Raw genomic sequence first — 27,073 nt, forward strand, 5'->3', positions numbered from 1 at the left:
GCCAAGATACTGCGCAGAACCCTCAAGCTCCCAGGCCTCTGGTAGAGGACCCGAGCTCAGAGGATGAAACAAAGACCACCCGCGGAGGGTGAGAAGGGAATTTTTTTTTTTATATATATTTTGTGAACTCTGGTTTTATGTGCAGATCATGTAATAGTTGGCCTGCAAGGCTTTTATGATTCTGGAGTGTAAAGTGTCAAATTTTACATTTAACATCATGGCTGCCTTTTACCCTTCTGTCATTCTGTAAAAATGTTTTTTGAGAAATTATGTAAAGAACCATTATAAAATTAAATTTAAAATAATGAACCTTGGTATAACCTTGTAATGACAGTAAATGCCAGTAGGTAATAGCTTTATTTTTATTATAATTTTCCTTTCTGTGGTTTTATAGAAAGCAATATCTATCTATCTATCTATCTATCTATCTATCTATCTATCTATCTATCTATCTATCTATCTATCTATCTATCTATCTATCTATCTATCTATCACATGAACATAACATAAACTTTCTTCTAGGGCTATGTAATGTATAGTTGAGATATCAAATTTTCTCTCATGCACCAAAAATTACTAAAGCTAATTTTGAACATAAATGTTAACAGATATTTTTCTGTATCTCATTCACAAGGAGTTTAGCTTTTCCATGCGTCTACGCCTCCGTCGCTCTCCCATAATGAAAAACTCTGCTCCTCTCACAAACCCCACAGCAGACACTGGTTATGTTTCAGAAGCAAGGGACATAGCAGTTATAAAGTGAGTGGCGTATTTCTGATTTAACACAGCTTTGGATCTTTTATCTGCAAGTTTTTCCTGTGTTAGAAAGTTTATAGATGTCAGCTCATTGCCGTCTGAATTATTTTGGACTTTCTAAAAACTACTATTTCTCTGATAAGCATCAACACTGTCATCTATGAGAAAACTCAAGTGGCTGTGTGCGCTGCATGATGATGAGTCTTATGGAGACAGCCATGTGGCTTACATTCTAAATGAAACAACTGTCAGACATAAAGCTAGGTGGAAATGATCGAACAAAAAGGTCGGAGGATGAAATGGTTGATTGGAGGATGGATTTGTTAATTAATGTTATCATTAAATGGTAAGCTTCACCATGCTAACTGCTTTATTTAGGTTCCTACATCTCTGTCTCAGCCTGTTTTAAAATATATTTGGAGCAGTGGTCACTATGCTTTAAGATCAGTCATGTTTTTCTAAGCTCCTCGTCACAATTTCCTGTATTTATTACAGATCTAAGTAGAGTAGAATGATTGTGTTATTTAAGGAACATTGGTTGCTGCTCTAAATCTAGTCATTGAACATGGTTCTGATGTTGGGCCTTCAGCTCGCGTGTGTGTATGAGAACAGATGTAGTTAGTTTTGTGTTTAGTTGTGATTATTTTTTTCTCTATAGTCTCTTACCATCAAATGGTACCTGAGTGTAAGGGGGTAACTGGTCAAAAGGCACTCAGACACTCGGTCCTACTGTTAGACTACATCTTTATTTTTGTTCTGAAGATGGACCAATTAAAATCTCTACTGCTGTTGGGTAATGTGAGAGAACAGCTGTCAATTTTTTTATTCCAGTGAGAGGACAAAGATCAGAGGATTAGTATCTGTGAGTCACAGTTCACCACTGCATTAGGTTATAGTGTTAAAATAAACATTGTAGTAATTAAAAGAAAAAAATTAAATAGAGCTATATTGTATTTTGTGGTAAAGCTTCTAATTTTCTCTTGCGATTTTAATTTTTGATCATATCACCCAGCCCTACTATCATGGTGACAGCCTCTCACCCGTTGAGGTAGGCACCCACTCCTCCCATGACCTTGCATACAAAAAGCAGGTTAAAAAAATGTACATATGTATATATATAGATGGATGATTTTATAAAAGTATGTGGTTTTAAGGCTGCAGTGTGTAAAACGTGATGAAACTATGTTAAGCACTTTGAAATGCCTTGTTGCTTAAAAGTGCTATATAAATAAATTTGACTTGACTTATGTTCTTATTATAAATGCAGTATTTGTATATGTATTAGATTTAGGAATGGTGATGTTAGATTGTTCCTTATGGAAGAGATTGTTATTATAGAAATAACTACATTGGAGCAGCCTTTTATAAATGTAATTTTTACAACATACAATTCTGCCCATAATCCTTTCCCTTCACGCAGGATGACGACCCCAGCCAGAACATGGATGATTTTTGTAGGGTCATGGCAAGGTCTTTAGGCACATATTAAGAACTCCATGAGACTCCACGTTTAGCATTACAGAACACCATGGTAGTGGTCTTGAGCATGCATAAAATGACCATAGTGACATTGGTGTAGTTTAGTTGTTCCCAGGGTTCAGAAGAGAGTTAAAAGTAAATTTCTTCAATTTTAGCTTCTCTACATTGGCTCCCATTAAATTAGAATATATTTTAAAATATTCCCTGTAGAATAAAATTTAAAAACCTACTTGAACATACAAAGCTCTCAACAACCAAGCTCAAACCTTAGCTATATAAAAAATGTTATTGTTACATGTTTTTCGATGAGATAACTTCACTCTCAGATGCAGGTTGACTTGTGGTTTCTAGAGTTTCTAAAAGTAAAATGGGAGGCAGAGGTTTCAGCTGTCAGACTCCTCTCTTGTGGAACCAACTTCCAGTTTCTGTCCCTGAGGCTGACACCTTGTCTAGCATGGACTAGGCTTAAGACTTTCATTTTGGATAAATCCTATTGTTATGGTTTGCTCGGATTTTCTGTGCCATCCCATAGCTATGCTGCTATACACTTAGACTTCTGGAGGACAACTGACCACATTCCCTTACTCTGCTGTCTTTATTGTCTTTATTGTCTTTATTTATTTATATTTAAATTTAGGCTAAAGTATGAATAAAACAAAGTAGCAGGCAGCATTACATCATGGTAACATTGCTATTGTGTGACGGCATTGTCTGATTAGAGTGGGAATATTGATGGCATCCCTCAGAGAGTTCATAAGTCTGCAGAGAAAAATGGAAGCCTAAAATGAGATTGTTAATAAAAGATGTTGGGATACAGTTTGAGGCTACTCTAACCTTTGCATACACATTTGTTATTCCACTGACCTTATTGTTTTCTTTTGTGTGGTTCCTGCCAATTGTATGAAGTCAGATATGATGGAGTCAGACATGTGCTAATGAAAATCAGTGACAATGCTGCCATTAAAGCAAAGTGCAATTGCAACTTTGTTTTTTGTTAATGCACTCCAAAATTCTAAAGTTTCAGCTTTCCAAAGAAACCTAAACATTTCAAAGACAAAAGTCTCTTCCTATGGGAATGGGGAACCTGGGAATGAGGCCAGCTTTACAGCATACAACCTGCTCTGTTCCTCCGTATCAAATTTAATATCACAGCATAATTAAAGAGACTTAGCAGCTCCTCACGGCTAATTTAATGCATGGGTCCCTGGATTTGACTGGAAGTTGTTGGAAGGGCCAGCAGGATCAAATATAACAAAGATAAAACACAGAATATTGCAAATATATGAGACAAATTAATAATTTTGTGAAAACATTCATCAGAAGAAAAACTATTACAAGTTGAAGAAACATGATTATCTGAGTCAGGCCCTGTTCATACCTGACACTAATATCTGTCTTGGGTGATTTGACTCCATGTGGACAGATCTGATTGAGAGCATTCTCACCTGGTAGTAAATATGTACCCCCAAACAATTTTGTGATTGAAATTCAATTACCTGATTTGTATGCAGATACACACAGAGTCATGTCACACAGTAGCTGTGAATGGGAAACAGGAAACAAACAAGACCTCAGCAGACACATCAGCAGATGTGTCTGTAAAAATTACAATGCATTCAGAAATCTGTACTTTATTAATATTTTGACATTTACATGGTTCAGAGTCATTTGGAGAACACTGTTGTTGAGTCATTTCTTAATAAGCCTAATTACCTAACAAACTGAACATGAGCAAAATAAACCAGAATACAATGGATAGTGACTTCACAGAGCTCTCTGTCAGAGCAAAGACTGAACTTTTTAACCCATAAAACTCCACAACAGTAGAATGGTGCACAGCAGCCATCAGCTGTTTTTTTTACACAGCTTTACTGTGACATCAGCACTGTGTCCAATTAGGCAAATATGATGTAGCATAACACTGCTCAGATTGTTGTTCTGTGATTGACACAACACACTATAGTTTACAGCAGCGATTGTCAAACTGTGGTACAGGTATCACTGGTGGTACTCAGGATCCCCCTAGTGGTACTCAAAAGAAATTTTGGTATCAATGAATACAAGTTATTTAATAAGCTATTTAATCATCAAAACCTTAACTGTGATGTAAAGCTAAAGGAGAGATAACCATAAAGATGATTTGTTCAGCCAAATTACAATCTCGGCTCCAAATAAAAACTACGTAGAACAAAAGTGCAGAGGAGCATATTTTAGAAACCCTGTGGAAACTGTAATGGATGACACTGAACCAGTGTGCTAATGGCTACTTAGTGGTGCTAGTGTAGACTCTATAGGACTTAATAGCAACACAAGGTGAAAAACAATGAAAAAATTTACACAAGTTGCCTTAAAATTGTATTCAGTTATTTTGGGGCCAAAGAAGAGCCAAGACTGCAGCATATCTTATATGGTGCTTTTCTCTTCAACGAGCCTGTTGAACCACACCCTTAAAGAACGTTAGAATTAGGGGGTTGGCCAGTTTGCTTGTTTATATCAGATATGAATATAAGCTTGCACTCTATGCTTGTACAATTTATATTTTCAACATTTGTCATAAAGGTGGTACTTGAGGAGCATAGTACTTTCTGAGGTGGTTATGAAAAGTTTGAGAACCACTGACTTACAGTGACCACAGTGGGTCCTATCAGCTCAAAAACAATCAGATCAAACTTTTAATTAATGAGAAGGTCACCATGCAGTGTTCTGGTAATCCACTCTCATTATAAAAATCCCTACAATTTCAATAAGAAGGAGTCTGATGAACAATTAATTAAAGCTGTTAACTGAAAAAATACAATACCATATGTTCATAATATTCCCAATGATGGCTGTTTAATCACCTTTAACCAGCCATCAGCTAAAACAGACAACTGAAGTGTAGGAAAGTGAGTGTTGACTGGGAGTTGTGTCAATCAGTTCAGGCCCAGTATCCAGCGAAGGACAGATGGAGAGAATGGTTTGTATCACGGTGTTCAAAGCGTGTCAAGATAAATGCTTTATACACAATGGTATGTCTTTAAAACTAATATTATTTTTAAAAAATTCATTTCTCATAGTATAATATATGTTTTAGTTTGTTTTTGGTTTTTTGCAACATTTATTTATTTATTGTTTTGTATTGTTGATGTTAAATAAAGTCATAAAAACGTTTTTAGCTGTAGATTATTTGGTGTAATAAAAGGAGGTTTTTGCTCTGCTCTTTTCAGACAATTTTTTTGTTCCTCAACCTGGTCTGTTTATTGTTCAAGTAATACAGTCTACAAATGTTTTCCTGTAGTTGAGAAACTAGAATTTGCAACATCTATGACAGTTTTAAAAAAAAAATTGTTTAGGTTGTCCGCACAAAGGGAGTGTTTTTAAAAAAATACCATTCGCTGCTCCTAAAACACCTGGAACAAAATTATTTATTTATTTTTTTACATTTTTGAAAAAAAAATGACAGAGGTTTTGTTGATCCAGTGGCTAAAGAAGCAGAGTTTCTGAAATCTCCTCACCTCTCACATCATGTCTCATTGTTGAGCTCTGAGGTTATATGATTACTGAATCAGAGACACAACTATGGAGACAGATTTTTGGTCATATATTCTTCAACTTGAATTTCTAATAAAAGCCATAAACTATCTTAACCCTCCTATCGTCCTTGGGGTCAATTTGACCCCATTCAATGTTTATAATTCAAAAAATAGTAGTTGACTTTTTTCTTTTGCTTCATATTTCTTGACTTTTCCTAATTTGATGGGGAAAACTGAGGGTCAATTTGACCCCAAGCTGTTTTAGCTCTTAAAACTTGTCTGTCAGTGTGTGTGACCTAACATGACCACATCTACAGGTGCAGTTGATACATTTGAGTTGTTTGAGTTGAGTTTTATTTATTTATTACTTATTTTGATACTTCCCGCAATATGGGCATGGATGTGTGTGTGTGGTATTCCCGCAAGGACATTGGTAGTTCATGCAAAATCATCCATCCATTTTCTTTACCCGCTTCTCCAATCAGGGTCACGGGGAGCTGGTGCCTATCCCCAGCAGTCACTGTGCGAGAGGCGGGGCGCACTGGACAGGTCGCAAGTACATCGCAGGGCCACATATAGATAAAAACGAGACAAACAACCATTCACACTCTCACACCTAGGGACAATTTTAGAGTCATCAATTAACCTAACATGCATGTTTTTAGTCTGTGGGAGGAAACCAGAGTACCCGAAGTAAACCCACGTGTGCACAGAACATGCAAACTCCACCCAGAGTAAACACCCCAGGCTGAGAAGCGATCCTGCAACCTTCTTGCTGGGAGGCAACAGCTCTAACTACTACTCCACTGTGCCACCCTCATGCAAAATCAGGGAGGAACAAATATAAAAGCTTGCATCTCAGATCTCTATCCAAATCATTCCTCATTGTGCTCTGAGTATACTGTGATCTGCACGCTCTCTCTTTGAAAACGTCTTCTGGGAAAAGGTTTACTGTCAAAGATGTTTTGGAACAGCTCTTGGACAGTGAAAGTGACTTAGAGGAGATTGTCTCTGAGACAGAGGACTGTTCAGGAAGACCCTGATATTGAGGAGTTCTCTTCTGATGAGAATGAGAGTGTTGACCCTCCTGTTGTCTGTCAACCACTTGCAGACATGATCTCTTCCAAAAATAGAAAGATACCATGGTCCCTTTCTCCACAGAAACAGCAGGATAGAGGTAGCGCTAGTAATATAATCAAAATGGTTCCAGGAACCACCAGATATACAGTCAGCCATGTTGATGACATCAAGTCATCATTCAAGCTCTTCGTGAGAAGTAAATTAGAGAAGATTTGTATGAAAATTTCAAGATAAATTAATTCTAATTTAAAGGTTTGGCCTGATGGTGGTGCTAGAGTACGGGTCAACTCACTGATTTTCAAGGGGTTATTTATGTATTCCACAAATTTGCCTGTCACAAAAACGTGGTCAACAACATTCTGTAAATCATTTTCATGAGGTAAATATCCCTGGGGTCAGATTGACTCCAAGGACCAAATTTGTTATTGTCAAATATGAGGACAATAGGAGGGTTAATATCCAAGGAACAAACACTAGTGAGCAAAACCAATGGTATAGTCTTTCTGAGCAGGTTAGCATTAAGATGTGCCCAGCTACCAGCTTTTTAGAATTGTTAGCCTCAAATGGTTGCTGTATGTGTTTTACTGTATTGCAGTCTTAGCTACAGTTGTTCCCACTTCTTCCTCTGCAGATTACTCATCAACCTCCCAAAACAACAAGGTCAAAACTAGATTATCCACACTGTACCCCCAAGCCACTATACCCTCACTGCCCACCAATGATAGGTTTATCGATGTATGAGTGAGATTATAAAAGTGCTAAACATGGTGTGTAAAATTATATAATAGAAAGCACAATGTAAGTGTGTGTGTGTGTGACTGAGTAAATGGGATACACTGTAAAGTGCTTTGCAGAACCTAGAGAGGTTAAAAAAAGAATTACATAAGTGCACACCATTTATCATTTAAAGCAAATAGCCTTGCTAAGAACAGTACTAAAAGTACTAGCAAACACTGCATTTTGACATACTTGTTTCAAAAGCTCTTTATTTTACTTTTAAATGCTTTTTTTTATTATTTTTACTAAAAATAGGAAAACAGGAATCCATTTATTTTATGTTTTTTATTTATTAACCATTATTTAACTTGGCAAGTCCCATTGAGATCACAGATCTCTTTTTCAAGGGAGGCCTGGGCCTGAAGGCAGCCTAACATGCATGTTTTGAGACTGAGTGAGGAAACCAGAGAGCCCAGAGAAAACCCATGCAAACACAAGGAGAAGATGCAAACTCCCAACAGAAAGACCCCAAGTCCAACCTGGGGCTTTAACCCAAGAGGCCTTGGAGTTTTAGGGTTCTACACATTATATTAGCTTTTTCAATGATTGAACTCTTCTGGATAGAGATCTCTGAGGTTGTTCCTGGGATCTGTTAGAGCCACTCTTCCAGTTTGGGGGTCACAGCACAGAATGCTCTGATGACCACTGGTGCCACTGAGGCCTTGACTTTCCGCAGCTTCTTTATTTCCTCTTTCAGCCCTCGGTATTTCTTGAACTTTTTGTGCTCCTTCTTCCTGATGTGACAGTTGCTTTGGACTGCTATATCTATTCCAACTGCTTTCTTCGGTATCTTATCTATCACCAAAATGTCCTGTTGGTTAGCCATCACTTGTTTGTCAGTCTGGATCTGAAAGTCCCACAGTATCTTAGCCCTGCCCACCTTAGTTTCCAGTCCATACTCGGTACAGATGTTCCTGTACACTATTCCAGCCACTTGGTTATGGCGTTCCATGTACGCTTTGCCTGCCTGCATCTTGAGTCCTGTCTGGTATGCCTGCCCTCTATTGCTCTTGTGCTGCCATGATCAGTGCCTCAGTAGGACTTCATGATGGCAACTTCCTCAATCTGCCGGTGGTACATGCCATGTAGGTGGTTGTCTTTCCATGAGGGTTTGTTAATCTTGGTTTTGTGAGAGTTGTTAATATATATTTATATATGTGTTTATTTATTTTTCATTAGAAATCTAAAAATATATTTTTAATTTGGACTTTTTGAGATTATTAAATATTAGGGAAAAAAAGAAAAGATCCTATTCAAGAAGAATGATTAAAATAGTTTATAGCTTTATAGCCATTTGGTAAAATAAAACACATAGTGAGTTCTTTCTTTGTGGAAAAAATAATTGGCTAGGTCTCCAAATAGATCTTTGGATCTCAATGGGACAAACCTGGTTAAATAAAGGTTATGAATGAAAAATTAAGTGTCCCACTATAATTATGTGAGTCATTATTTTAAAGTGAACATAAAAAGAATCCAGTTTGTTAGCTATTTAATTATGGCCTACTGAATTTTTCAAAAATTAAAAGAGATACCTTCATTTATATCAACTTTAATTACAGTATATTTTAATCAAAAGTTAGCCTTTCTGTCATAGTTTTGGTGTTTTGTTTGATGTTTTTTTTCTGGTTTTTGTTCTGCTGTGTTTGTCTTTTGGATTTATGTTCATGTCTTGTCATTTTCACCTCCCTAGTAACCTGCCACACCTCCTTCTCTCTTTCCTTGCCGTTCTGTTGCATTCCAGTCTTTCATGCCACACCCACATTACCATAACAACTCAATCATTGCCATCATTTTCACCTGTTTGCAATTACTCACCTGTGTCCATTCTCCTCCTGATCCTCAGTCTTTAAATACCGGTCTTTGTCCTTCATTCTTCACTGGGTCATTTTGTTCCGTTTTGTCTACTTGTGTCTTGCTCCTTGCCATGCTCTGTCTCTCGTTTTTGGATTTTGTCTTTGTTAGTTTTGCTGCCACGTCAGCCCTTTAGTTTTGACTGTTTACTTTAGTCAATAAATTAGTTTCCTTTTAAAATGAGTTTCCGTTCCGGGTTCGCCTCCATGTTTCCCCCTTCTGACACTTTCTTTTTAATTTATATCATTATTAAATTGACATACTTTTTATATTCATATTTTTTGCAAAGCCTGTTTTTAAATTAGGCATAATGTGAAATATCTTAAAGGTTTTTAATATTTTTTGTTTTTGTTTGCAGGTGGATTTTAAAAAGAGATCAAACACTTGCTGGAAACTGCTATGTAAATAAATTTGACTTGACTTGGCTGGAAGTTGGAATAATGAAGCAGCTGAAAAGCAAACAAAATACAATTTATTTTGTTCCGTGTGTTAGTTGTATCATTCATATATTTTTTTTTAAAAGAAAATCAATAGAATTAATTCCCATGTTATTTTTGGTCACAGCTATAAAGATCCACTGCAGAGGCACCAAAGACCCACTTATATCCCCAGAGCCACAATTATCTCATGGGCTAGCCATCATCTCATCCATTAGTCCTGTCAAATTAAACTCTTTTTCTCCAAACTAAGCTTGTTCAAAGAAATATCTACAACAGGTAAGATATTAACTGTTTGTAACTTTTACACAGAGCACCTCTTCAAAATGGCCGAAATATGCCTTTAACTTGGAGCTCCTCAAGTTTATAAAGTTCTTATATCTTCTTTTTCTGAGGGTTTTTAGATACAGAATATGATTTATGTGGTGCAACAAAACAAGTTTGCTCACTCTATACTGCATGCGAGAAAACCATTTTTTTGTATGCATAAACAACCACACACTTCTTTTATCCATACTAATGTGTTTAATCCTTTATGTACGAATTTAATCTCTTTCTGTATGTTTTTTTCTTCAACAGTGTATTGTTGACTAGAACTGCAACAGACTCCACTCAACTTACAATTACAATGATCAAAACAAAACCGTGTTACAAGGGGAAAGGGCTCATAATTCATTTAGTAGCTTTTATTCCGTTTTCGTCTCTGTTTCTGTGCAACAGCTAACATCATTGTCTCCATTTAGTTTACAGCTGCTTTTCCACCACAGCTAAAGTGAATAAATGTATTGTTGTATTAGCATTTGGGAAAGGCTTCCTATAAAAATGACCAAGAGTGTAAATGAAACAATAGAAAAGCAGCTTTTTACACTGCTATGCATCTACCTTTATTGTTCACATTTTGCTTTGTCTGAATATGTATGGAGTAAAATGTGTCCCTGCTACAGCTGTAGTATGTACATTGTGAGAAATTAATGTTTGTGTAAGATTAATCTCAAAGATGGGGAAAATGTTATGACTCTTGTGTTTGTATATGTTTTGCTACAGTGGCCTAGGTTTGTGCTGTGCCAGAGGTCCCTTCACTTGTTATTCAGGCAAGGAAAAAAAGTTATTTTCTTATTGTGATGCACGTATTATGAATATGTATAAGCAGTTATCACTTCTATCACCCTAAGCACAGTGGCTTACATGTACTGTGTGTGTGTCTGTGTTTGTGTTCAGATTTAAGTGAAGGTAGGAGGATACTGATGTGTTACTTTTATAAAATATAGAAATGCTTTAAAAAGAGTTTATACAAGCAATCAAGGCCGCATTGTACATTTCTGTTTCTTTTCAATTTATTTGACAAGGCAACTAGCAACTCATTTAGGCTATGTATGTTCACACTGCAGGTAAAGGTGACCCAAATCCAATTTTTTTTTTCTTTCCATATGTAACCCATATCTGTTTTTTTTTATTTTTATTTTTTATGACAGTTTGAACGTGATAAATCTGATTTTTTTCAAATTCAACCAAGGTCTTTTTCATATGTGATACTAAATTGAAGACATATCTGATGTTTTTCCAAGCAATTTCAGTCCGAATGGTCATGTCTCATTTCAAGTGACCTTTACATCACCAAATTAGGAATATGGGGATTGATCCAAATATTGATATTATCAATGTCAACACTGTGCAGTTTATAGCTTGAAATGTTGCCTTCAGCCTTCAGCTACAGAATAAAAGTCCAGTTGCTTTGTTTTTTTTTAAAAACCTTTTTACATTTGACATGTCCTGGATGATTAAGAATCCACACCAATATATGATACTAGCATGATTGAATCAATACTTGAGTTTATTTCATCTTTTAGTACGTAGTTTCTGTTCCAGAAGTGCAATTCTGTGCCAGAGTAGACGGGAAGCAGCAAGATCAAATGTAAACACTGGACAAAAAAGGTATGGCAATTTTGTTGCCTTCGACTGCCCAACAACAACTTCAACAACTTTGGAGTCGATAAACATATGCTAACGTGTGTAGCATCCATATTTACTTCCATAAACCCAGCGTGCTGCATGTGACATCCTCTCTTCTTCTGCGGTTCTTGAACTTTCACCATATTGATGCTTTTACTTTCGCCTTACTGATGGTTTAACTTTCACCCTATTGAATGTTTAACATTTACCATACTGATTGTTTACCTGTCACATTACTGTTGGTTTAAATTTCACCATGCAGATCATTTGCCTTTCACCATACTGATGGTTTATTGTTTACTGTGCTGATTAATTAACTTTCACCATACTGATGGTTTAATCAGTGTTTTGTTTGTTTTAACTTTCACAATACTGATTGATGAACTTTCATTGTAATGATTGTTTACCCAACTGTATTCTTTTGATTTTGAGACCTACTAAAGCAGGGGTGTCAAAATCAGTTACACAAGTAACTAAATTCAAATCTAGGTCTTAGCCAAGGGCCAATCTTAATCAACATTTAGATAGAAAGATAGAACTTTATTGATCTTTTGGGAAGACTCCTTCAGGGAAATTAAAATATTATATGTTAAATATATGTTGTATGTTAAATATATAAATTACTTTTGGTTTTAGATGTAATATGTCAAATTATTCATATAGAAATACGAATTACCTTTTTCCAGTGCTACATTATATAGAATTCAGATCAAACATACTTGAATGAACAACATATATATCAAACTTAAAAAGAGACATCATTAGCATTCATTTTTTATGCCATACTCTCTATCATCAGCTTTTATTATTTATTATTTTTAGTAATACATTTTAACACAAACCATTAAACAGCAACAAAAAATAAAAATAACAAAATTCCAAGCATATGGCTACTAACTTTTAACTTTAAAACATAAAAAATGAAAAGGCTGGTACTTGCATGCACATTAACTCAAGTCAGACACCTGAGATATTTTTCTTGGCTGCAAGTTTATCAACAAAAGTTTTATTGGTCTTGTTTGATGTTCCTTGTAGCTTTTTCAATGTCAAAATAAAGGGTACTGGCAAATTAAAACTGAATTTTCTTGGCTTAGAAGTAACTTTCATGGGAAAAGTTCACTAAATAGGCTTGTTTTTTTTTAAGGCAAAAACGAGAAGTGATGGAGACTTTATCTGTCACAAACTTGATGGCCAGATCTAATAAAATTTAAATCTTATCTTGGGGGCCAAATAAAATGTAAACATGAGCCAGATCTGGCCTGCGGGCCTTTAGTTTGACACGTGTGTAATAAAGTATATAGAGATATGTATAGTGATTTAACTTAACAGCTGATTGTGTTGCTCCTTCTCTGACACATCAATTAAATCTCTATTTTCACGAAAATAAAATGTTTTTCTTTTGAAATCTGCTGTTTTGCTGTCTTTGTAACACTAAAAACCCTAAACTATTACAGGACCAAATACAAACTGTCTGTTCTTGTTAAAGTTCTTCAATCACTTGTGAGCAAGCGACTAAAATTGTATCTAATATCAAATTTTCAGCCTGGTTTCAGAAAAGGGCAAAGTTCAAACAGCAGCCTTGAAAGTAATAAATGATTGTATGGAGGCTCTAGACAACAAGCCACACTGCTCAATTGTTTTCATTGACCTCTCCATGGCTTTTGACTTAGTAGTTTAGACTTTTGAAAAGCAAAAACTTATTTGGCTGCCTAAGCATGATGTTGGCTTGTTCAAAAATTATTTCTACAACAGACCTGAGTATATGAAAACAAAAAGTATTTCTTCGAGCTACCTTCATGTAGCTAAAACTGTCTGGTGTTCCACAGGGATCAGTTCTGAGGTCTTTCATGTTTATTCTACATATCAACAATACTGATCAAGAAATATTAACACTTATTTCCACTTTTATGCTAATGGTATTGTAATGTGTTTTATTGGATCTACACCTGGTCAGTCTGTTATCAGCTGAAAGTATATAAAAAAATGTTATTACTGAGTCATCTTATTTAAATACATTGCAAGTACTTTCTGTGATCCTAAGCTTATTTGAAATGCTAAAAACAAACTAAAGATGCTATCCAATTCAGAATTAAAGCTCTTTAATCCTCCATCTGTCACAACTCCTCAGGGTTCTGACAATGAGTTAGTATCTGAATACTTGGCATTTTCGATTGATGATTTTATCTCTTTAGTATAACTTTCAGAAGCTGAATTAAAACAAAGAAACTGAAGGTCAAAATTATTTTATTTTTCATTACATCTAGGTCTTCTTGCTTTATAGTTGTTTTATTTTAAAAACCAAAAATGTAATTCAAACAAATGCAACTGAAAAAAACCCTTAACAGATGCTGACAAGGCAGCAAAAATAAACTCAACATACTAAATGGATGCACTGGGAGCAAATACATAATAAATAAAACCCCAGCAAAGCTCGGAGGAATGCATGTCACACGCCACCTCTCATGCCAGAGTTTTACACTAAAATCATTTTATGTTAACAAATGTTTGGTTCCAAATATGTAATAACAAATTTTTTGAATCAACCGTATAGTGCTCACAATATGTGTTGTAGATCAATCTCAGCTACAACAACATGAAACTTCAGCTCAATATAGGTAAAACTGACTGAATAACAATCAGTTTTGTGGTTTTTAATGTCAATTGGTTGTAACAGTCATTTTGAATCAAGTTAATTTTAAAAGGTCATCAGTTGTTGAGGTAAATTCGATGATTACTTTGTGTGAGAGTCATTACAATCCATCCAGTTGTTCATGGGAAATTTTGCTAACAAACACACAAAAACACAGACATGGGTAACAAAATTATTATCCTTTCAGCAATAAAAGGCAATGGTAATATTTAGAGCTGCTTCTTAGTAAAGGGTAATGCTGTTCATCCTGTCTGTTTTTGCCATTTATTTTTTAAATTAAGTTTCATTTATTATTTTCTTTATTTGAACCTTAAGAAAATAAAAACTAAACTTGGTATTCTTCTTACACAAACCTACATTCAAATTCCATGAAGCAATGTAGAGCTGAATGAACACACAATAGGCAACACACTAACGTCAGATGAAATAACCGTTGGTCTGTGAGTGGAGGTGAAAGAACTCCTCAAGGGAAACCAAAACATAAGAAGGTTCATGCCTTTTTCCTTCTTCCATTTCCCTCATTCTGACTGTGTGTGTGAGTGTGTGTGTACCACCTCCCACAGGATCTTTCTTCAACAACTACAAAACTAGGACAAAGCCTGAGCCAAAAAGTGAAAAAAGACTGAAGCAAAAGGAAAGCACATGGGAAGACACTGAGATGGTAAAAAAAAAAAAAAAAAATCCAAATGAATAGCCAGAGAAATAAACACCTGGGAAAAGGCCAACCGATGCAAACGGAGAACAAGATGGATGCAGTGAAAGAGATGTAGGAAGGAAATCAGAATGAGAGGAAAAAAAGAAAAAAAGATCCTGAGAAAATGATGACAAATTGACTGAATTTTGACAAAATTCACATCACTATTACAGCTTCTTATTCTAAAACCCTTCTGGAGCTGGATCACAGCTGTTTCAGAGCAATGCAACATGTTAAAACAGTTCCAGAAGTAATCAAGATTTTAAACCATAAATAGACACAGGGGAAAGCTCTACCAAAACTTGCAATTGGTAGGTAAAATATTCTAAGTGTATTTTAACACAAAAAAAGAACCTCATAAAAATGATATCTCAGTTTTCACATGTTTTGGTGTCATTAAAGATGAGCACCTGATGTTGTCACAACCAAGCAGTTTAGGAGCCTGTAATTAGTAGATTATGAATTTTCCAACACAATAAACTCTGTGATAGTTCTGACAAATAAATGCAACCCATAATAACTGTATTTAAAGAGCAGTAAATAAACTTTAAACTGACCACACAAATCATTTATTCTAATATCAAAGGCCTAGGATTGCTTGAAAAAAATGGATATCACCCACTGCCTTAAATGCTAGTTTTAAACTACAAACCTAATTTTGAAAAAAAGTTGGAAGATGTAAATAGATGTAAATAAAAGCAGAATGCAATTATTTGCAAATCTTCTGAAGCCATATTTTATTCACAATGGAACAAAGTAAATATATTAAATGTTTAAACTAAGAAATTGTACCTTTTTTAATAAGGTAATTTTGGATTTTATGGCAGCAACACATCTCAAAAAAGTTGGGACAGGAACAACAAAGTATTTAGTAAGTCAAAGTATTTAGTAAAAATAAGAAAAAACTGAAAGAGCATTTAGCCACAAATTAAGTCAATTGGCAACAGATCAGTAAGATGACTGGGTATAAAAAGAGCATTTTAGTGGCTGAATCTCTCAAAAGTAAAGATGGGCAGAGGTTTTTCAGTCTTTGAAAAAACTGCATTTAAAAATAGAGAAAATATTTCAGAATAAAGTTCCTCGACAGAAAATTAGAGAGAGAGAGGAAAGACTTGTATCAACTGGTGAGACAGAAGAATATGCAGCAGGTCAGTCATTGTAAAGATAGAAATGGTTAATATGCTAACAAGCGAAGAGAGTGTGATGGTAAGATGGAAGGAGTATTTATAGGAACGAAGAATGAAAGGGAAAGAAGAGGTCATAGAAACTATGGACTAGGAAGTGGAAAAGGTTATTGAGGATGAAGTTTGGAAAGCTTTGAAGAGGATGAAGAAGGAGAAGGCAGTTGAACCTGATAACATACCAGTGGAGGTATGGGAATGTTTCGGAAAGATGGCAGTGAGCTTTTTAACTCAATTATTCAATGGCATTTCTGAGAAAGACAAAATAGCTGCAGAATGGAGGTGAAGTGTGCTGGTGCCCATTTTTAAGAACAAGATTGAAGTACAGAGTTGTAGCAACTACATGGGAACTAAGTTGATGAGCCACACGATGAAGATCTGGGAGAGAGTACTGTTGACTGTCCAAAAAATCAGGGAGTGTGGTAAAGAGGAGAAGAAGAAAGCCCAGACAGGATGGTGTGGTTGGAGAAAAGTTTCAGAAGTGATTTGTGACAACAGGATGTCAGCAAAGGTAAAAGGAAAGGTTTTCAAGACAGTGATGAGACCAGCTATGCTGTATGGTTAAGATAAACAATGGGACTGACAAACTAAGATGGCGGCGCGCACGGGTGCAGCGGCTATTAGCTCTCCAATCTGGTGCTTATTTTTGTTTATTTTTTCGTGTTTACATGTAGAATTTAGTAAAGCAAACCGTAGACTGAGCCGACAGAACTTGATAGATATCGGTCTGGGGTATAATCTGACGGTCACCAGCGACTTCCATCAGAAACACAATATTCTGGAGGACATAGCGAGACCACAGGGGTCTCCGTGAATCACCAGCCCACCCAGCATGTGCAAGAGGAGGCGGAGGGAGAGGAAACAAAAGCGCGGATGCCGGTCGAGCTCTGAGGCTAGACTACGTAAACAACCAAACAGACCGACATTACCGAGCCTCTTCCTCTCCAACGCCAGATTAATCACCCAGAAGATGGATGAATTGGAGCTACATATGGTGACAAACAGCCTTGTGCGAAATTGCAGTGTTTTTCTTATCACGGAAACATGGCTACACCCGTTGATCCCCGACACGGCAGTCGAGCTGGCTGGTCGCACGCTTCACCGGCAAGACAGAACCAGCGACTCCGGTAAGAGCAGAGGTGGGGGCCTTTGTGTTTACGTGAACCGTGAGTGGTGCGGCAACAGCAGGATCATAAACTCTCACTGTTCTCCTGACTTAGTGGTCCTGGCAGTCTCGTGCAGACCTTTCTATCTCCCGTGGGAATTCACAGTAGTCATTGTGTTTGCTGTTTACATCCCACCCGATGCTAACGTTAGCACAGCCCTCAGCGTGCTGCACACCTGTGTTAATAAACAGCTGCTGGCTCACCCAGACGGAGTCTGTATTGTTGCCAGCAGTATGTGAAGTGTGCAACCAGAGGCAAAAATACTTTGGACCATATTTATTCAAACATAAACCACGCATACAGAGTTACCCCACTCCCCCACCTCGCTGGTTCTGACCACCTCAGTCTGTCCCTCATCCCCACCTACACCCCCCTGCTGAGACAGACAAAGCCACACCAGAAAATCATTCAGACCTGGCCTGAGGGAGCCTTCACACAGCTACAAGACTGCTTCTCTCTCACTGAATGGAATTTATTCTCCAGCCATGTCCTGCAGGAGTACACAGACGCTGTACTCTCCTACATCAAGAACTGCATTGACACAGTCACCATCCACAAAAATGAACGTGGTGAACCCTAGAAAGGCAGCCGGCCCCGACGGTGTACCTGGGAAAGTACTAAAAGCGTGTCCTGACCAACTAGCAGGTGTTTTCACCTGTATATTCAACCTGTGCCTGTCGCTGGCCACCATTCCATCCTGCCTCAAATCCTCCACCACCATCCCAGTCCCAAAAAAGTCCACAGTGGAGAGCATAAATCACTACAGGCCTGTTGCACTTACGACAGTGGTCATGAAGTGCTTCGAAAGACTGATCTTTAAACACCTCAGAACCTGTCTACCTCCCACTCTGGACCCTCATCAGTTGGCCTACAGGGAAAATCACTCCACCGAAGACGCCATCAACATTACACTACACACCGTGCTGAATCACCTGGAGCACAGGGAGAGCTACGTCAGAATGCTCTTCCTGGACTTCAGCTCAGCATTCAACCACACCATCCCAGAGATCCTGGTCCAGAAACTACAGATTCTAGGCATCTCCACCCCCACCTACCAGTGGATACAGAACTTCCTCACAGACCGCCCACAGTCTGTGAAACTAGGCCCCCACCTCTGCTCCACTATCACACTCAGCACCGGCTCCCCTCAAGGCTGTGTACTGAGCCCCCTGCTGTTCACCCTCTACACCTATGACTGCTCTCCGATCCATCCCTCCAACACAGTCATAAAGTTTGCAGATGACACCACCATGGTGGGGCTCATCTCAGGGGGAGATGAGTCTGATTACAAAGATAAGCTACACAGACTGACAGGGTGGTGCTCTGCAAACAACCTGCCACTAAATACCACAAAAACAAAATAAATAATTCTGGACTTCAGGAAGAGCAGGGCTGAACCAGCACCACTTTCCATAAACAGAGTCTGTGTGGAAAGAGTCAGCTCCTGGGTGTGCAGATCACAGACAGTCTTTCCTGGTCTGCAAACACAACAACGATGGCGAAGAAAGCACAGCAGCGTCTCCACTTCCTGAGAGTTCTCAAGAGAAACAAGCTGGAGAAGAAGCTGCTGGTTCTGTTCTACAGAGCCACCATTGAGAGCATCACAGCATGGTACAGAGGATGCTCAGCAGCAGACAGAAAAGCGCTGCAGAGGGTGATCAGCACTGCCCAACGGATCACTGGCTGCTCCCTGTCCAGTCTGGAGGACATTGCCACTTCTCGCTAAATAAGCAGAGCTGCCAGTATCATCATGGACCCATCCCACCCCAGCAACCATCTATTTAACCTGCTACCCTCGGGCCGACGGTACAGGTCACTCAAAACCCGGTCAAATAGGCTCAGGGACACCTTTTTCCCTAGAGCCATCAGCGAACTGAATAATAATAAAAAGGATGTTGGCAACAAAAATTAGATCCCTAAAACTATGTGCAATACCAAATGTGTGCAATACATCTCAAGCCAATCTATAAAGAAAATAAATTGTAAAATTCCTACTTGCCATTTGTATACACAGAGACTCTCTGCAAAATTCCCCATTCCTCATTTGAATATACAGAAACTTCTGTACATACTTGTCTTTATTTTATTTTCAACTTGTATATCCATTGTATGGTCTACCCTCCTCTTGTTATGTTATTTTATTGTGTCTAAAAACAAGCACCTTGGAGCAGCAAACCAAATTTCATTGTAATGCAAATTATAATGACAATAAAGGCAATTCTGATTCTGATTCTGAAAAGACAGAAGTAAGAACTGGAGGTGGCAGAGCTGAAGATGTTGAAGTTTTCCTTGGCAGTGACAAGGATGGACAGGATTAGGAATGAGGTCATCAGAGGTACAGCACAGGTTGAATGACTGGGAGATAAATTTAGAGAGGTCAGACTGAGATGGTTTGGGCATACTTAGAGTAGGGACAGTGGGTATTCTGGTAGAAGGATGTTAGAGAACAAAGAGGAGACATATGGGTGCAGTTAGAGAGGACATGGAGGTAGTTGGAGTAAGGACAGAGGATGCAGAAGACAAGCATTAGATGGAGGAGGATGACTCACTGTGGCAAAGGGAACAGTCGAAAAAAAAATATTATGACTAAAACTTGGGTTTATGAGATTCAGAAATCATTGCAGTTTGTTTTTGTTTACACACTGTCCCAACTTTTTCAAAATTGACAGTCAGATACTACTACACCTAGAAGAAAGGGCCATGTTTTTTTATTAGTTTGTGAGTGTGTTCATTTGTGTGTCTGTTAGTAAAATATCATAAACCACTGCATGAATTTTAATGAAACTTCCATAAATTCAGCACAGATACTGAGCTGAACCTTGATGTGGTCGTGACTAAGACTCTGAGAATGACATATGGTGGTATTGCATTGTATTATGTATGGTAATATTTTCAAGGTTTGACCAAACAGCTACAACCTTGTCATTTCCCATCTTAAAATGATCTTAGTTTAAACTTCTGGCATAATGGTAGTGGTCAATTCAATGTTTTTCAAGGAATGCTAGGCCTTCAATTATTTTTAGTTTTTAAGTTCTAGCCTGATTACTTTGGTTTGCTGTCCCTCAAAAACAGCATCCTGTTACAGTTGAGATAAAAAAAAAAAATCTTTAGTTGATTCTATTTCAAGGCCAATCATCATAAGAACTTTCATTACTGTTCTAAAGTAGTTTTGTTAGGAACTGGTTAAAATTTCCTGTTGGAAAACAAAATAAAAAATACTTTGCTTCCATTAGATGTGCCAGCACTATAAATTTAATACTTGACTAAATTTAATCATATACATGATGCAAATTTTTCAATATGTATTAATCAAAATAACTTGGCTACAATTAAATTGTGCACACATCACACTTCAGAGTTCAGCCTAAATATTATGCAAGAACCCTGTGATTAACTGAGCATTGGTCCCTGTCATTTCAAAAGAAGACATTTCTGTAGTCAGTAGGTGGTCTATTTGAGCCAAGAAAACAAACCCAGGAAAAAAAACACAACAACAAACAGCTTTAGAGCTGCCTTCATCCTTTCTTTTTTCTGTCCAAAACATTGTTTCCTAGAACCTAATCTCTTTTTTATCACAAACTGAAAAAGGTCTACAGGAAATAGACTCAATTGTAAATGGTAATGTCTGTGCTGTGTGACTAATCAGTAATGTAAGCTTAAATAATCTTTTTATTTACATCAGAGTCTTTTTTCTGTATTTAGCACAGAGGGTAGCAGACAACTGATGCGAAGAAACAAGAGGAAGAGCAGTGACATTAGGACATATTTATGTAATAAGAAGCAAAAGAATATATAATAAGTGATAATATGAACTGCTGCCAAGACAATGACATTAACACTCAGACCTTAGTAAGGACACTGTCAGCATCTCTCCCTCTCACACACTTGCAACATGTGCACCCATCCAGGGAGAGGGATTGGCTGACAGACAAAGGGAGGAAGACGAAGAGAAAGCAGAGAGCATTATCTTGATGAAACAGTGCTTGATACAGTGACCTGAGCCAACCTGAACAGTGCTCTGCTTTCTTTTAATGGAGATTACACATTCAAGGTCCAGCCTAAGCTCATCTTATTTAACACATTCAGTTCCATCATTGTGTGTGTGGTGTGGGGTGGTGGGATAGTTGTGTGTGTGTCTTTAGGACAGTGTACTTCATCCAATAAGCTGCAATCTCACCATGCATCCAGCATCATTACTACACACCTTCTGACCTCAAATCTGGCAGCCAATCAAATCTTCTACATTCTCGCTGACCACATGAAGGCCAGGTGGTGTAGCCCGCCTAGAAATCATTCCATCATCAAAAGGTCTACAAATTACATGCATGATTCAGAGCTTTAGAAGCAACACATCAAAGGAGCTTTACAAATACAAACAGGACAAGTCTGAACACATCTTTTTTTGCATCTTTAATTAACCCTTTGAAGAGCTTCAAATACTTAGTTTCTGACATCTTGATTCAGTGGTAGGGGTGTGACAAGACATTTGTCTTACAAGACCAGATTTTAACAATATTTTTAATAAAAAAAACTTAACTGACTGGCCTTTTTCTGTCTGATTTTCTATAAGTGTCTTGAGACCTTAGAATGAAGCTTCAACTATACATGGTACTCTAACTCCTCATTAAAGCTGTGTGATCCTTGAACTCAAGGTAGTCCAACTCATTTTTACAAGGAACAAAAAATAAAAACCTGATCATAGACTTCCCTTTTCCATTTATTAGGTGAAAATATTCACACAGAAATGGGAAATTAACTTTTCCTAAAATATTTTAATCAGTCAGAACAAACTCTTTACTTATATTTTTAAATAAAGACTTTTATTCTTTTATTTACTTATGTCACCCTTTAACATTTTAATGATTTTTAATTAAAAAAAAAACATTTTCCCAAAGGCCATCAAAACAGCTTAAAAAGACCCTCAATGAAAATTTAAATACCTACAAACATTTCACCTCATAATGAAAGAAGAAAACCCAAAAGATAAAATGAATAAAACGCTGAGGCAAACACAATGTAGCTATGATTTTCTCTGACAGACATTTTTCTGAAAGTCTGAATCGTGAAAACTCTCAGGACTGACTGAAGTGGACATTAGAGCCAAACTTATTTGTGTGTCTTATTAATTATGGGAGGAGTCACTCAATGAACAGTACAGTCAGATTTTTTGTCACTGTCTCAATCTTACCTCAACTCTTGTCCTCTCAACTCAAACAAATTAAGAGGTCAACTTTATTTTATCAGCATCAAAGTCAACAAATCACACTGTAAACTCAGCACAAAGTTTGCTTTGTTTTAAACAAATGTGCGGCAGAAATTCTTCCTCTCAGCACAGCTGCAGAGGCTGCAGGGAAAAGCTGCTGTCACAACACGGCTTGAGTGACGTAACCGAGTGGTCCTAGTGCCTGATATTTCTGTCTGAACAGCTGCCACACAAACAGCTTAAAGTAGTGGAGACATCTTCAGTGCTACTTTCACCAGACATAGTCATGTTGACTGCAACTTGGTAGCTAGTGCTCAACAAGAAATTTCCTGATGCTTTAATCTTGTGAGACCTTGTGCCACGAGATCTCATTACATCCCTACTCAGTGGCTCATAAATTTAGTCTTCAAGTCATTTCTATCCAGAGTTAAAGGGTATTTTGCACTCTAAAAACTAGGCAATGTCTTGAGCCATGTCCTGAATGATTTGTAGACCTCAGTCCTATGACTCTTTTCTATACAGTGTCCTATGCCATACTATGTCTGTAAAGCTAAAGTTTTTCTTAATCTTTCTATGGTATAGTTCAGATTATACATACCTCCTTGTTTACATATTTTCTTGCCCGGTTTCCTGGCACATTCCTTGGATATTCTTTTGACTGTAAAATGAATAGAAAACTAAAGAATAACATGGAGCTCCTGAACGCGCAATGCACACAGGAGCTGGCATGCATGCACATACTGACACAGTCCTTGTACACAAAGCTGATTGACTGAAGGATACTTGTACAAGAAGGAGAGGAGAAACAAAAATGGAGAGGGGGAGAATGAATCACACCAGCTCAATCAGAGCAGTATTCAGTCTATCAGTCAGCCAGCCAGTCGTTCAGTCAGCCAAATCAATCGGTGATGATCATGACAACGACTGTCTTGTTTAATGAACTGTGGCCTTTGTGGGAGAACACAATACATTATGATGAGATACAGACATGAGAAGAGAGGGGAAGGGGGCGGCAGTGGGGATAACTATGACAGTGAGGAGAAAGAGGAGCAGCGAAGGAGGACAATCTGTTAGAGGAGCAATAAGGAGAGCATAAAGGTCAGACAGGATGGAAGATGGAGTGAAAAGACTAGAGTAGCTGTGGATGGATATTGAAGGTGTGTAAACACATGTGTACATTGCTTTCTCTTTCACAAATCACTTCCACACTCAGCTTGTGTAAACATTGTCATGCACATTAAACATGCACAAGATCATGCTTTCCCTCTACTGGCAGACGGAGACAGAGATGTACACTCACACTGATAACATCACTCCCAAACAAGACAGATTATTTGTAGCAAACAGTTGTGGGTTCAATCTCATCCATCCTGCTCCCAGTTCTACCCACAATCATCCTACCCTGAGCCTGCAGGCTAACTCACCATCCTCAGTTGGAACGTAGATGTTAAGATACAGACAGTCTTCACTCTGGTCCTGGACATAAGTGGAAACCACATCGATGCTGTTCGTAAACCACACCGGCAGCATTACATCTGGCAGGCGGCCCTCCACAATGCTTTGAGGACATACGGGGGCAAAGTGTGTGGCATTGCGGATGTCTGACCATGGCGCCGGTGGCTCTGGAGGCTGAAAGCGGTGCTCACCAGTGGGAGGCGCAGCATACGGGACACCAAGAAACTGGATGACAGGACCAAGGATTTCATTGTTGAGTTCCTTCTTGATGCCACGCAGCTTGCCGTTGACAGTTGTAACCACTGGATCATTCTCATCCAGTTTCTGAGCCAACACAGCAAATGGACAGGCCTGTAGAAGCAAGAGTCCCAGCCATGTTAGCATTGACATCCACCAGGCCATATAAAATGAACCTCCAAATTGCTGACATTCAATCTTTCTGCCCCTGTTCTTGGTGGTCTGAAGGAACCCAGACCAAATCTTCAAACAGGGCCTCCACTGGGACATGGCTGCTGCTACTTGTTTGCTGTTTCCTCTTTTGTCTTTGTATGATCAAAAAATATATTTTCTCTAGTTCTCACTTGTGCTCTGTAGTTGCAAACGCAATAAAACCGTAGTGACACACAGTCAGTGACACAGAGACATAGGAGAGTCGGTGACTCCAGAACAGACGATGATCGTGATTTTTTACTATGTTTTTTAAATACTAGTCAATCCATATCATCCAGGGAAAGGTAGCAGCCAATAATTTTCTTCCAATTCAGTGAAAGGAAGTCTGACAAATACTCCTCACAATATGGAAAATACTCCACAGACAGATCCTGTCAACGTCCTCTGAAGGAAAGATGAACAGTTTTGTCTTTAAGCATCATTGCACAGTCCACAGAACAGCCAGTCAGAGAGGAGAGTTCCCATCATTGTTAGGTGAGCACATAGAAACAGAAGCAGTGGTGCAGGGAGTGGGATGGTTTATAGTTGAATTTTGTAGACTGAAGTCCCACAGTCTGTCCTCTGCAACAGAGAGAGAAAAAAAGTCAGCAACAATGTCAGTTCAGTGCCTTTTATTTAGACTTATTTTTTATGCCTTTTATTGGACACTAAAAAATATACCATTACCATTAAGTTTGTCTTATACCTAAATGCACAGACATCTATCAAATAAATTAAAAAAATGTATTTATAACACATGACAGCAGGCAATATTCAATATTACCACACAAGGGATCCCTCAGCATGCATGGTTTGTCCAGCATTTAAATTTGACATAAATCAACTGCAACATTAAACCACTGACAGGTTTAATGACTGTTCTGCCGGGAAACAGTGTAGGCCCTTTAATGTTTTCTGGATGTTACTCAGATATGCATATCTTTACAGTCAAAACTTTTAACAGTAGTGCAAAGTATTCTGCAAGCATCATGCCTTAAAAACGGCTCAAGGCCAACTCAAGGATCACAACAAAGAGATCGGATTCAGTATCTCCAAGATGTGCTGGAACATACATAAACTGCTACCATGAAAACCCATGACCTAGAGGTCCAGGTGCCAACTTTGAGATGCCAGACACAATACCCTGAATACCCTGGTCCTAAGGTTCTCTGATGAAAAAAGACCTAAACAATACCAGTTTTTTATGAACTTTATTATTTGGTTGGGGACTTATGGTGTTAATGGGACACTGAAGGCTAGTTAGTGAAGATTAGGTGTTGTAGAAAGCCACTGTCTTGAAAGTATTCTGGAAGCATGATGTGAATTTTACAATTGAAATCTACTAAATGCGTAGCACTGGATTTCTGACACTCCAAAATAGTATTATATAAGTTCAACCTTTTTATTCTGTTCTCTCTGTTTTATAGTAAAAAAGAAATGCACCATGATTTGCATATTTAAAAGAAATGTTGTTTTCCTGGTGGGTGTTTGCACATTTTTTGGCATTTACCTACTTTCACATATTTTATGGTATTTTAATTGTTCATACATCAAAACATTCAGCTCATCCATGAGATGGGTGTCATAAGTTTAGTTTTGAATCTTTTACGCTTTTCAAAATATTTAGCTTTATTTATAAGAATTTTCCTTATTAAAATACATTGAGATCTCTTGAAATCCTACAAAAGGCGTTGCTCTAAAATCTACTTCAGCATCTGCCAGTGTTTCTGCTTGTATTGACTTAACTGATAATGCTAAAACTGCTAATGCTACTTCTCTACTGCTAAATATACTAACGGTAAGACTATACTGCTAATGCTTGTTCACCTAATGCTAATCCTATATTTGTAAATGCTAAATTTAGTTAAAAGCTAACATTTTGTTAATATTACCCAACCATTTGTTCCTTTTGGCTAGCCTTTTGCTACTTTTAGCTAACATTATGTTACTTTTAGCATTTAGCTAGCTGTTAGCTAGTTTAGGGTTTACTAGTCATTTAATACTTTTAGCTAGCATTTTACTACTTTTTAGTTGCATGTTTACCCATTAGGTTAGCAATTTTGTACTTTGATATAATTTCACTACTTTTAGGTAGAATTACACTAATTTATCTTTTAGCTAGGGTTTTCTTACTTTTACCTTGCGTTTGACTATCTTTAGCTTCCAGCTAGTGTTTTGCTAGTCTTAGCTAGTGCTACATTTAGCTTTCAGCTAAGTTTTGGCTTCTTTGGTAAATTGAAGCAAACTCATTCAGAACTGTGAAAATTAAATTTTTCTAGTTGACTTCAGTCTTCTTTTACATCCTCACAGCTGAATGCTGTGAGGCTCCAATCAGAACTAAAGCAAACCAGCCAATCTCATATGTAATATAATTTGTTTAAAGATTGTTTCATTTATGAAATACACACAGTGTTGCACTCTGCTGAAAGTTTCTTCCTTTTTAAAGGGAGTTT

At 37.6% G+C, this 27,073-nt stretch overlaps 1 protein-coding gene across 2 annotated transcripts in view; it reads right to left on the reverse strand.

Annotated features, from left to right (window-relative positions):
- nlgn1 (neuroligin 1) overlaps positions 1-25,211 on the reverse strand; it is a 591,335-nt gene extending 566,124 nt beyond the window's left edge. For both annotated transcript variants that reach the window (XM_025009446.2, XM_017431531.3), the window contains exon 1: positions 24,161-25,211. In XM_025009446.2, coding sequence (XP_024865214.1) covers positions 24,161-24,698 — 538 coding nt within the window. In that variant the 5' untranslated portion in view covers positions 24,699-25,211. The remainder of the gene's footprint in view (positions 1-24,160) is intronic.
- Positions 25,212-27,073: the final 1,862 nt, after the last annotated feature.

This window comes from Kryptolebias marmoratus, linkage group LG18 (assembly GCF_001649575.2).
Source record: "Kryptolebias marmoratus isolate JLee-2015 linkage group LG18, ASM164957v2, whole genome shotgun sequence".
NCBI classification, from domain to species: Eukaryota; Metazoa; Chordata; class Actinopteri; order Cyprinodontiformes; family Rivulidae; genus Kryptolebias; species Kryptolebias marmoratus.